At 47.0% G+C, this 11,884-nt stretch overlaps 1 protein-coding gene across 3 annotated transcripts; it reads left to right on the forward strand.

Moving 5' to 3' along the window:
- On the forward strand, positions 1-11,209 carry Rnps1 (RNA binding protein with serine rich domain 1). 3 transcript variants are annotated; one of them, XM_021221048.1, is made up of 9 exons: positions 4-70; positions 376-497; positions 3,413-3,590; positions 3,820-3,975; positions 5,480-5,671; positions 7,075-7,177; positions 7,519-7,672; positions 9,717-9,858; positions 10,410-11,209. In XM_021221048.1, the coding sequence occupies exons 3-9, from the start codon at positions 3,523-3,525 to the stop codon at positions 10,507-10,509; spliced, it is 915 nt and encodes a 304-aa protein (XP_021076707.1). In that variant the 5' UTR covers positions 4-70; positions 376-497; positions 3,413-3,522; the 3' UTR covers positions 10,510-11,209. The 3 variants fall into 3 exon arrangements, with proteins under 3 accessions (XP_021076706.1, XP_021076707.1, XP_021076708.1); XM_021221047.2 differs by lacking the exon at positions 376-497 and having other exon boundaries at positions 1-70; XM_021221049.2 differs by lacking the exons at positions 376-497; positions 3,413-3,590 and having other exon boundaries at positions 7-70.
- Positions 11,210-11,884: the final 675 nt, after the last annotated feature.

Raw genomic sequence — 11,884 nt, forward strand, 5'->3', positions numbered from 1 at the left:
CTCTGACGACAGAGTTGCGCCGGCGTCCGGGTCTGAGAAGAGCGGGAGGAGGTGGCGGCCTTGGGAAGATGTAAGTCGGGGTAGGAATCCGGCCGCATCCGACCTCCGGGGACCTTCTGCCAGGCTTGGCGGGGCGCATCGCGGAGCCGGTTGCGTTCCGCAGTGCGGCGGAGGCCCGCCGGCGCGGGACGGAGCCCGGGGAGAGAGTGTGGTTCAGGTCGGGCGGAGTGGGAGGTGTCGAGGCCGCGGCCCGGAAGTGGTGGAGGCGGTCGCCGACGGAAGGGTGATCCCGCACGGCTCGCTCGGCGGCGACCCGCTCAGCCTGCAGGACTCCGGCGGCCGCGAGCCCTGCCGCTTCTCTTGTTTTCTTGTCAGGCTGGAGACCTAAGCTCGCCACACCGGGCCCGACCTGAGTAGTGAGTGGAGAAAGAGGGTGGGAGGCGAGGTCGATGTCTGTGGCCGGAGCGGACGGTGCAGATTGCGAGCCGGCCTAAAAGGTTGGTTTCCCTTTAGATCTCTCCCACGAGTGTCTGTCGGATTGCAGTGTGCAGGTCTCGGTTCTGGGCATGGAGGATCCGTCCTAGGGTGGACCGAGCACGGTTACGGAGCTCAGAGGGCGAGGACAAGGGAAGGTTATGGCTGATAGAGACGTGGTGGAGGCTTGCTTTCCCTACCTCGTGTTCCTTCGTAGGCACTGTGTCTCAGATGCGCTTGGTTATGAAGAGAGTGCGTTAAGATGGCCAAGACGCCCTCTGCGTGAGATTTAACCATTTGTTTTCTCTCTCTGGCTGTTGGACGCACGCCTTTCCGGAGGATGGGAGAGGTGACCCAGGTCCTGAGCCGTTACCTGAGCTTGAATGAACAGAGACCCTCAGCTTTGCTTTCTAGCACTCGACCACACCCAGCAAAGTGTTCCCTTACGCTATGGTTCATAGTTTGTAGACTGCTTAACAATGGGTTCTGCTTGTTTCCTAAAGTACACTCTGGCAGGTCGGGGTGGGGGTGCACGAGGGCAATCTCTACCCTTTGTCACTGGTAACCCAAACCCAAAAGGTACATACCAGATCTAAATGACTTAGTATAGAAAACCCACAAGAAATTTAGTAATTTTATGTTGATTACATGTTACAAAGGTAATGCTCATTTTGTTAACTAGTTTTGGGACTCACACACTGCCTTTAATCCCAGCACTTGGATGGCAAGTCGGTTTGAGGCTAGCCAGGGTTGCCTATGAGACCATGTTTCAATAGAAGAAAAGGAAGAACAACCAAAGCCTTTCTCTCAGACTGTCAGCTTGTCATTGGTAGAGTTGTTGAGTGTACTGGGCTCAGGGTTACTTTGTGTAGCCTTGTAGACCAGGACAGGCCTTTGAACTCAGAGAGCCTCATTTCCCAGAACTTGGTTTTTTGTTTGTTTGTTTTTGTTTTTTAAAAAAGTTTCACTAGTTTTTGTGATTTGGCTGAAAGGAAATTTAAGGATGTGCTCATGGTTCACACTCATGGACAGTGCTGCTGTAAGTGATCTCACCCAAAAGTAAGCTGAGCTGTAACAGTTTATTAAGCATTCAGAAATCAGAATTTATCATGTATCACTGAGCTTTTAGCTGGGTGCCTTGCCAGAGTGATTGATTTAGCCAAGCGAGGTCAGGACACAGTTTGGGGCACTAATTGTCAGGAATACTTACTTTGGTAGTGTGCTTTTGCCTGTTGTGCACAAAGCCCTGGCTTCAGTCTCCAGCCCCATATCTAAAGCCTATAATTCCAGGCAGAGGCAGGAGATTCAGGTCATCCTACATAGAACATTTGAAGCCAGCCTGGGCTAGAGACCTTGTCTTTAATAAAATAAGCCTTTGGTTCCTGTACTCAGGAGACAGGAAGAATGAGTCCCAGCAGGGTGTCATGGGACACAGCTTTAATCCCAACACTTGGGAAGCAAAAGTGGGGGAATCTGTTCAAGGACAGCCAGAGCTACAGGATAGCGGGGGAGGGGGGGTAAGAATGAGTGCCACAGTTGGACACTTGTGGCGCATACCTTTAATCCCAGCACTTGAGGGGCAGAGGCAGGTGAATTTCTCGAGGCCAGCCTGGTCTACAGAGTGGGTTCCAGGACAGCCAGCCAGGGCCATACAGAGAAACCCTGTCTTGAAAAAAACAAAACAAGAATGAGTGCCACAACCAAGAAAGACTAGAAGCCTGAAACACAGGTGTGCTTGCTTACTCCAGACCTTGAGAAGACAGCTGAAAAGATGTTCTAGCCCCGGAAAGAAGCTAGATAGGTAATCATTTGTCATTTTTATTTGTCAGAGTAGTGGAGGGGACTGTTCTTGTGGGCTAGACTTACTTAGCATCATTTAGGAGTGCCCTGTCTCTGAAATGATGCATTCTCTCCGCACCGGGAGGAAGGTGAGAAAGAAAGGTTAAGATGTATCCTGAGGCCTTTTTTGTATTTTGCTCCATGAGAAGGTGGCCCAGGGAGAATTAGCTGTCTCTAGTTGAGTACTTACTGTTAGCATTATTGCTAAACCCTTAACACTGCCTATAAGATCTCCACCCATTCAAAGGTTTAAACAGTTGTGCCTACCTGACTGCTGCCTAGATCTACCAAGTCACATTTTTCCCATATTTGTTTATGGTTTACCCACCTGACAGTCTTACTTTTTTTTCTTGCCTTTTTCTTTTCTTTTCTTTTCTTTTTTTTTCTTTCTCCAAGAAAGGGTTTCTTTATGTCGCTTTGGCTGTCCTGGAAATAGCTCTGAATCAGCCTGCCTCTGCCTCCCCTGTGCTGTGATTGAAGGCCTGCACCGCCACTCCAGCTTTCGGTTCTATTTTAATGCTCTCCTGGGAGGTTTTGTACATTGTGTTGTGTTGAGTAATGTTTTGATGCTTGTCACTCAAAGTGCCATCTACTCATTACTCATTGTATCTTTGAAGAAAACAATGCCAACAAGACAAATCTGGGTTTTTCTCCTCTGAGGCCATTGTGGTGTCTAATATTTTGAAAGCCATATTTCTTTCAAAATATGGCTTTCAAAATATCATCAATCAAACTTGATTGATTGCTCATCATCAAACTTGGTGAACTCTAGAGTGGGACAGGCCCTAAAAAAACAAATGTAGATACAATTACCTCTCTCATCTTATTAAGGAAAACATAGAAGAATCTTAATATGCTTGTACCTTAGACATGTAATACGTTTTACATTTGCATTTCTTTTTCAAATAAAAAAAACCTAAGGTGGCCTCTAGGAAAGGCCTCCATGAAGCGATGAGGAGGGCCCTGGGTGTACAGGCTGTGTGGACACTTGCTGTTTGCTGTGCTTCCTTCCTATGTACTCAACGTTTTTTGATGCCAAATAGATTTGATGCTTTGTCAATTGGTTTGCTCTATTTCAATCCTTTTATCTTGTTACTAGGCTGCTCTTTGGCGTAAATTGCAATCGATTAGGGATCGTTTCTCAGACTCGAGTTAGAAGTGAGAGTTGAGATAAGTGAGGCCGACATTGCTGCCCTGAAGAAGGGGAGAATGGACTTATCAGTGAAAAAGAAGAGCTTGCTAGGAGTCAAAGAGAGTAACAAAAAGTCCAGCACTAGGTAATCCTCTGTAAGATTTTTCTAGTGCTATTTTGGGGGTGCTTGCTGTTTAAGGACCCTCAGAAAGGGGAGATTTTTTTGTTCTACAGTGAGTGCCCTAAGTCACAGATGATCTTGCTCTGTGATCACCTGGGATCTTAGTAATCCTTTTGGACCCCACTACTGGATTGTGCTGTCTCAGGGTTTGGTCAGGGGAGCTTGCAACCTCACATTCTTTTTTATCATGCAGGGCTCCTTCTCCTACCAAACGCAAGGACCGATCTGATGAAAAGTCCAAGGATAGATCTAAAGATAAAGGGGCCACTAAAGAGTCAAGTGAGAAGGATCGTGGCAGAGATAAGACTCGGAAGAGACGCAGTGCTTCAAGCGGAAGCAGCAGTACCAGGTGGGGCAGAGGGAACCATGTCTTCCTTCACTGTAAAGCCCTCCAAGAACTTCTTTGGGGGAAGGGGATGACACGTGTGTGTTGTGAAGGGCCAAAAGTGTGTTAAATTCCTTCCTTCCTTTGGGGAGATGTTCAGACCATCTGATCTGGCCTTCCATGTTCCCACAAACCTAGGTCCAGTTCACTTTAGGGAACCAGTGAGAGTTTATTAGGCTTGCAGTGCAGTGGGTGAGAGATAATTGGCAGGAGTGTGGATGGTAACTGCCCTGTGAGTGTTCCCTTCCCCCACAGTCCCCCGAGGACCTGTGAGGATCCCTTGACCCTGTCCCTTCCAAGAGAGACAAGCCCAGCTGTGATGATCTTTAGTGAGCAAGCCCAGTTGAAGTGAGAATGACGGCGACTTTTCTGGGAGGGATAGTCCTGTGCAGCTAGGAGCTGTCTGCCTAGCTTTGCCATACAGGATTTCATTGCTTCCTGCAGCTTACCAACTGAATTAAGCTGGATGCCCAAGGGAAGACTACGTTGTCTTAGTTTGAAAACAGACCCTAGAGTTGTTGATAAGACCCTAATATAGCACGCTGATTATGAGTTTCATTTCATTATATATGTTACATGGTCTTGCTATGTAATGTATGTTTATGAATATAAACTCTTCTATGATACTGAAGTGTGATGTTTGGGTAATGTATGAATTGTTTGTCTTGCAAGTATTTATTCATTCTGAAGAGATTGAGTGGCTTCAGTCTGGAGCCTTTTTTTTTTTAATGAGTTTTGACTGTGTCTATACATGCATGCCATGTGTGTGCCTCGTTGCCACACAGGCCAGAAAGGTGCATTGGCTCCCCTGAAACTAGAGTCATAGGCAATTGTGAGCTGCCATGTGGGTGATAGAAACCAAACCTGGTTCCTCTTACCTGCAGAGACATTTTCAGCCCCTAGTCTGCGCCTTTTTTATATAAGATGTATTTATTTTTATGCTATTGTTTTTGTTATGTTATTTATTTATTTATTTTAATGTGTGCGGTCACTGTCACAGGAGGTCATCAGATCCCATTGCAGATGGTTGTGAGCCACCATGTAGTTACTGGGAATTGAACTCGGGACCTTGGAGAACAGTTAGTGCTCTTAACCTCTGAGCCATCTCTCTAGCCCCTCTTTCTTTTGTTCTTTTTTTTTTAAAGTTGAAAACCTGCCTGAATTGGTCTTCAGCCCTGTTGATCTGACTTTTGTTAGACTGCTACTTTTTCCTCGTTGGTAAAAATAAGGATTCTGTATAGGTAACGATCCCATCTCATACGGTGTTGGGACTAGTCAGATGTCATTACTGATGAAATGGGGCTTAAAGAACCAGGACAGTGCCGGGTGTGGTGGCGCATGCCTTTAGTCCCAGCACTTGGGTTTCTGAGTAAGAACCAAGAGAGCTATATCCTCTACTGAGCCGTCAGTCTTCTGTACAGAGAGATGACTCTTGCTCATTGACTCTGTGACACCCCACCTTCCTCAGATCTAGGTCCAGCTCAACCTCCAGCTCGGGCTCCAGCACCAGCACAGGCTCAAGCAGTGGCTCTAGCTCGTCCTCTGCATCCAGCCGCTCAGGAAGCTCCAGCACATCCCGAAGCTCCAGTTCTAGCAGCTCCTCCGGCTCCCCAAGCCCTTCTCGGCGCAGGCATGACAACAGGCGGCGTTCCCGCTCCAAGTGAGTTCAGAATGGCTAGCCTGCTCCTTACCGTAGTTACTAGAAAAGTAGTTTGGGCTGACAAGATGGCTCAGCGGGTAAAGGTCTGAGTTTACATGGTGGCATGTGGGTTGTCCTCTAACCTCCAATATGCACAGTGACACACAAGTGAGGGGAAGTGCAGTGGTATATGCAGTATTTGTACCAGGATAGTCAGAAATTTGAGGTCATGGTGGGCTGTGAACCTGTCTCAAAAAGACATGAAAGAAAGTGAATAAAAGGAGTTAGAGGGTGGGTAGGACGTCTGAGTCGGTGAGGGTGCTCGCTGCCAAGCCCATCAACAAGCATGCCTATCCCCAGAATACACAAGGCAGAAGCTGAGAAGGGCATCTCCCACAAGTTATTCTTTAACTCCATGTGTGTTGCCCTGGTACATGCCCACACAGAAGTAAAATAGACACACAAATTTGAAGGGGTCTTAGTTTGGTTTCTGAATCAGGGATAGTCTTAGTCAGTGTTCTGTTTCTGTGAAAAGACACCATGACCAAGGCAATTCTTATAAAGGGTTTGATTGGGGCAGGCTTACAGTTTCAGGGGTCCACTATCCTCATGATAGAGAGCATGGTGTCACACAGGCAGACATGACTATCCTCATGATAGAGAGCATGGTGTCACATAGGTAGACATGACTATCCTCGTGATAGAGAGCATGGTGTCACACAGGCAGACATGACTATCCTCGTGATAGAGAGCATGGTGTCACACAGGCAGACATGACTATCCTCNTATCCTCGTGATAGAGAGCATGGTGTCACACAGGCAGACATGACTATCCTCGTGATAGAGAGCATGGTGTCACACAGGCAGACATGACTATCCTCATGATAGAGAGCATGGTGCCACACAGGCAGACATGGTAACTAAGAGTTGTGCATCCAGATCCACAGTAGCAGGAAAATTGAGAAACTGTACCTGTCTTGGACTTTTGAAACCTCTTAAGCTCACCTCCAAAGACCCACTTCCTCTAGCAAGACCATACCTCTTGATCTTTTTCAAATAGTACACTCCATGATACCTAAGCAAATATATAAGCTTATGGGGCCGGTTTCATTGAAACAATAGATAATATACGTGAATTGGTAAGAAACTCTTGTAGAAGCTGTTGAAGCTAAGAAGAAACCTCACTGTGTTAGTTGCTGAGGCAGGGTCTCACTGGGCAGTGCAAGTTGACTTAAGCTCTTAGTATTCCTCCTGCCTTAGCCTCCTGGGTATCAGGATGTTAGGCATATATCAACGCACACAGCTGGTGTTTTTCCTTTTTCAGTGCTGAGGTCCAAATCTGGGATTTTATCCTGAACTCCATCCCCAAACCCACTATACTTGGGATATGTTGAAAATTTCTGGGTGGTTTTGTTTGTTTTCAGATCCAAACCACCTAAAAGAGATGAAAAAGAGAGAAAAAGGCGGAGCCCTTCACCTAAACCGACCAAAGTGCACATTGGGAGGCTTACCAGGAATGTGACCAAGGTAGGAGCCACAGAGCCAGAGGTTGGTGGGGGTGTGGCTGGACAAGCTGGTGTCAGGCAGCAGGTGCACCTACAATGCAGTCCTTTTGGAGAACAGTGTATGTACAGTCTGTGACTTGGTCAGAGTGCTGCTACATTTATTATTTACTAAATAAATTGTCTTATTTATTAGACTTATGTCCAAGAGATTTTGGCCCTGGTGGCATATTACCAGGTGGTGCTACTAGAGAATTTCTCAGCATGGTGAATTCCCTTTGACCATTAAGTCACAGATTGGCAAACAGGGGTGTCTCTCTCTCTCTCTCTCTCTCTCTCTCTCTCTCTCTCTCTCTCTCTCTCTAGGATCATATCATGGAAATATTTTCTACTTACGGGAAAATTAAAATGATCGACATGCCTGTCGAGAGGATGCATCCTCACCTCTCCAAAGGCTATGCGTATGTGGAGTTTGAAAACCCTGATGAAGCAGAGAAGGCACTGAAGCACATGGATGGAGGTCAGTGAGTCTGTACCCGCCCTCACTCTGTCACCTCTGTCCTTGTCTGATTGTTTTGGGGACCCTGAAGTAGATTTCCAAGCCAGGTGGATCTTACTCAGTAGGGGTGTATGTACCAAAAACATGTTTTAGGAAGCAGGTGCTATTCTTGAAAAACCCAGTAAATATGAATATATTAACATTTTAAGAAATCTTCAATCTGTTAAAAATGAAGCTTTTCTCACAAGGAATATATTTGGCTTTAAAATGGGAGTATTTTCTAAGTATCCTTTTCTTTATTTTGCCAACATTTCAGCATTTTTAGGATTGCTTTGGTGTATTATGCATGTACTGATTACATGCAATGTATCTGTCTCTTAGTGTTTATAAGTTTGTGTTAGTGGAGTGGTGTTTAAAGCACAAGCACTTAGGAATCGTTGTTAGCAAATTTTCACTTTGCCTATAAATCAGCATCTTAGGGAATGCAAAATTTGTTTCTAGCCTAGGATGTAAGATGCTGGGGCTGAGAACTGGTAGCCTACAATCTGGACCATCAGTCTGTGGTGGGGAAACCGTAGAATCCTCAGGTGCCTGTTAAGCTTTACAGATATTTTAACAGTTTCGGTTTTGTTTTGTTTTTTGGTGATTGCTTTTGAGTATGTTTGTTTGGGGGGTTTGTTTTGTTTTATGATACTTAACTGCTTCTTTAGGCCCCCGAGAGTGTTTCAGAAACTCAGCTTGAGCCACCTATGTCATTTTTTATCACCTTGGGTCTGATGAATCACTTTAAGTCTGCCTATTATCTGCTATTGGATAGTGAGCACTTATTGATCAGCTCAAAATTCAGGGAACCAGAGACATCTCGAGTGGTCTTCACTGGCAGCTGGCTAGATGCAGTGTCTTACCTTGTTCAGTTACTACAGTGAGTTTCTTCATTGGAGCTGGTTTGGCTGAGAGCCAGCAGCTGTCTTAGGCTGGAATAAGTTATGTTAAACCTTTGGAGTGTAAAAGAGTGTACCTGAATTAGCCTCTGGCTACTCATAAGGTAGGAGCTATGCCCCTTGTTAACAGTGAACTAGGTTTGTGCTCTCAGGACCAACCCTAGATGTGGAGACTAGCTGTTAGGTGTTCTGCACCTCTGTGTTCTTTGCTTGTTTTCTCTGAAACTCTCAGTTCCTGGGGTTTGTGTCCTGCAGTGCTTTTCTCTCTACTTTTGAGATCATTTCTAAACTTTTCCTTCTCTCTGTTTGGAAATTAGTTCTTGTAGAATGCTGCACAAGTTTTCAAGCAGGTGTCCCCCGGGCTAAGATTAAACAGCCTGAGCTTCCCGCTGTCTTCAAAGAAGGAAATTGAAGGCCAGGTTTGGTAGTGCATGTCTTTAATCTAGCAGTTCAGAGGCAGGTGGATTTGTTCAGTTCCAGGTTGGTCTGGTCCACATAGTGAGCTTCGGGACAGCCAGAGCTCTGTGGGAGACACAGAAGGAAGCTCAGCTTCTAGTGGCTCCTTCCTGACCTTCATGGGGTCCCCCACTCTGCACATCAGCCGTGTGCTATCATGTCACTGTCGGCTGGTGTTGTGTGCCTTCAGTCTAGCACGTTTCAGCACATCCTTCACAGTCGTGTGGGGCCTCTAGGAAGACGCACCGCTGCTCCTGTGCCTCAGTTAGTCTCTTAGCTTAGACTCCTGCCCTTCCTGCTGTGGGCGCTGGGATTGTTTGCCTCGGTATGCTGACCTGACTTGCTGACTTCCCTGAGGTAGATGGGGTTTTGTTTTTGAGACAGGGTCTCCCTATATACTCCTAGCTGGGCTGGCCTTAATTTGTAGACAAGCTGGCTACTGAGTCTCAGGGACCCATCTGTTCTGTCTCTACTTCTTAGATGCTGAAATTAAAGGTATTGGCCACCATGCTGTCCTGTTTGGTTTTTGAGCTAGTACATGTTTCCTAAGCTAATAAGGGTGCTCCCCTGCCTCTACCTCCTGAATGCTGAGATTTCAGGCATGTACTGTCACACCACAAGTGTGATGTTAATCAAAAATTGTGTGGTTTTGTTCCTGTTTTCTACAGGACAAATTGATGGCCAAGAGATCACCGCTACTGCTGTGTTGGCACCCTGGCCTCGGCCACCACCTCGGCGATTCAGCCCTCCCAGGAGAATGCTTCCACCACCTCCCATGTGGCGTAGGTCGCCCCCACGGATGAGGAGAAGGTGAGTCAATTGGGAATTGTCCTTAATCCATCTTGCTTCTTTGTGTGATTTGTAAACCTAAATGGCTGTGGTGACTTTGTCCTTTGGGGTTGGATATAGAAAGCAGGTCAGCATGTGGTACTTGGGAATTGGACAGAGAAAGCATAGTCAAATCTGTTGTGTGCGTGTTGACAAGCAGGCGAGTCCCTTCGAAGGAACCAGTTCAAGAGTCTGCGCTGTCATGGGTCCCGAGAGACCCTCTGTGTTTCATAATGAGGGACCAGGCAGGGTGACATACACATTTAGTTCTAGCCCCCGAGAGGCAGAGGCAGGCAGATCTCTGGGAGTTTGAGACTAGCCTGGTCTGTGGATCTAGTTCCAGAATAGCCTGTTATATACAGAGAAACCCTGTCTCGAAAAACCAGAAGGGGGTAAGGGGGCTTTGGGGTGAGACACAGCAGAAGCCACAGATTGGGGTTGTGAACAAAAAAAGAATTATCTTAGAAAGGCCAGTCTGTCCCATAGCTGCTTGAAGATTGCACTTCGGCTGACCGTTGCTTCTCTTCCCACAGGTCTCGATCCCCAAGACGCAGGTCCCCTGTGCGTAGGAGGTCTCGATCTCCTGGCCGCCGCCGCCACAGGAGCCGGTCCAGCTCCAACTCCTCCCGCTAAGCAGGGACATTGATTCGTAACTTATGTTCCCCAGACTCGGTTTTGTCCTTTTCTCTTAGCCAAATGAGGATCTGTAGGGAAGGACCCTTCCTGGGTAGGCTCTGAAGACAGCAGAGACATTTCCTCTACAGAAGGGTACTGTTGATTCAGGGCTGTTCCATAGAGGTACCCTGGAATTTTCTGGCTAGAAAGTTCATCCCTTTAGTTCTTGATAGTTCTGGTAGCAGAGCCAGTTGGAACCTATGGCAGCACACCGTTTTCCACAGATGACCCAGAACCAGACAACCTGGTCAAACCCCCACTGTGCCACACCTGTGGAAAGGACCACGCTGCTGTTCTGTTGGGCCTGACCATTCCCTGCTGAGTACTCTTCAACTTAGAGGGTTAAAACCTTTGAAGGATTCCTCCACAAATGGTTGTCTTTTCTGTCCCTGTGTCTCTGTTACTTTCTAGAATTGATGAGCCAGTTCTACAGGGTCCTCATGAAACCTACCCTGCCCCCATTGTCACCTGCCATTCATGGTGATGTTGCAGGTTAACCTTGGCAGTGTGTACATTGCCCCTTTTTGCTTTTATTGTACAGTCAGTACTATAAAATTTGTTTTGAGTTTTATAACTTTGTAGCATTTTAGATAAGGTTGTGTTTGTACTTGTGTAGAGTGAAAGGACTGTTGAATAAAACCTAGGATTAGAATGCAAATGGAGTGCTGGTTTCACTGTCTTAGCCCAGAACAGTCACAATTTGTGTGACTCAACTAAGAACTCACTTTGAGTTTAATCCCCGTAGTGGCATTTCTAAAAGCCAGGAGGACAGGTGGTGAGGCTGACTGCCTGAGACTGCCACCTCAGGAAAGATGGGAGGCACGGTTCTCTCTTCTGTCTCATACTGGTTCACCACAGAAGAAAAGTCTTAACCAAGAAGGAAGACTTTGTTTGTGCCCCTTGAGTACTGAAACAAATAAAAATGCACTGTTGAGGGCAAGTAGCCTCCCCCCTGTGCTGGCAAGGCCATCTGTTCTTCACTAAGGCGCATCCATTCTGCCGGCCTTGATTTATGGTCCTAATCCCAGCTCCTCTGCAGTTGCCTCTGGCAGCTCTCTGCAGCAGAATGAAAGTACTCTGACACACACACACACACACACACACACACACACACACACGCCTACCCGCCCTGGCCGGTCAGATGCCAGTACCTGGGGCCCTGGGGGGAGGGGATCTAACCTCTGGCAGCTCTCTGCAGCAGAAGGAAAGTACTCTGTCACACACACACACACACACGCGCCTACCCGCCCTGGCCGGTCAGATGCCAGTAGCTGGGGGGGGGGGGGGGGCGCATATAACCCTGACCTAACTGGCACAGGGGAATCCACCCAGT

The sequence above is a fragment of the Mus pahari genome, chromosome 21 (genome assembly GCF_900095145.1).
Source record: "Mus pahari chromosome 21, PAHARI_EIJ_v1.1, whole genome shotgun sequence".
Classification (NCBI taxonomy): Eukaryota; Metazoa; Chordata; class Mammalia; order Rodentia; family Muridae; genus Mus; species Mus pahari.

Bases quoted from the DNA above. Each gene is read 5' to 3' on its own strand.
- Rnps1 (XM_021221047.2), top strand. From the start codon at position 3,523: ATGGACTTATCAGTGAAAAAGAAGAGCTTGCTAGGAGTCAAAGAGAGT. The intron at 3,976-5,479 runs GTGGGGCAGAGG...CACCTTCCTCAG, and splicing joins AGCGGAAGCAGCAGTACCAG to ATCTAGGTCCAGCTCAACCT. The intron at 7,673-9,716 runs GTCAGTGAGTCT...TGTTTTCTACAG, and splicing joins ACTGAAGCACATGGATGGAG to GACAAATTGATGGCCAAGAG.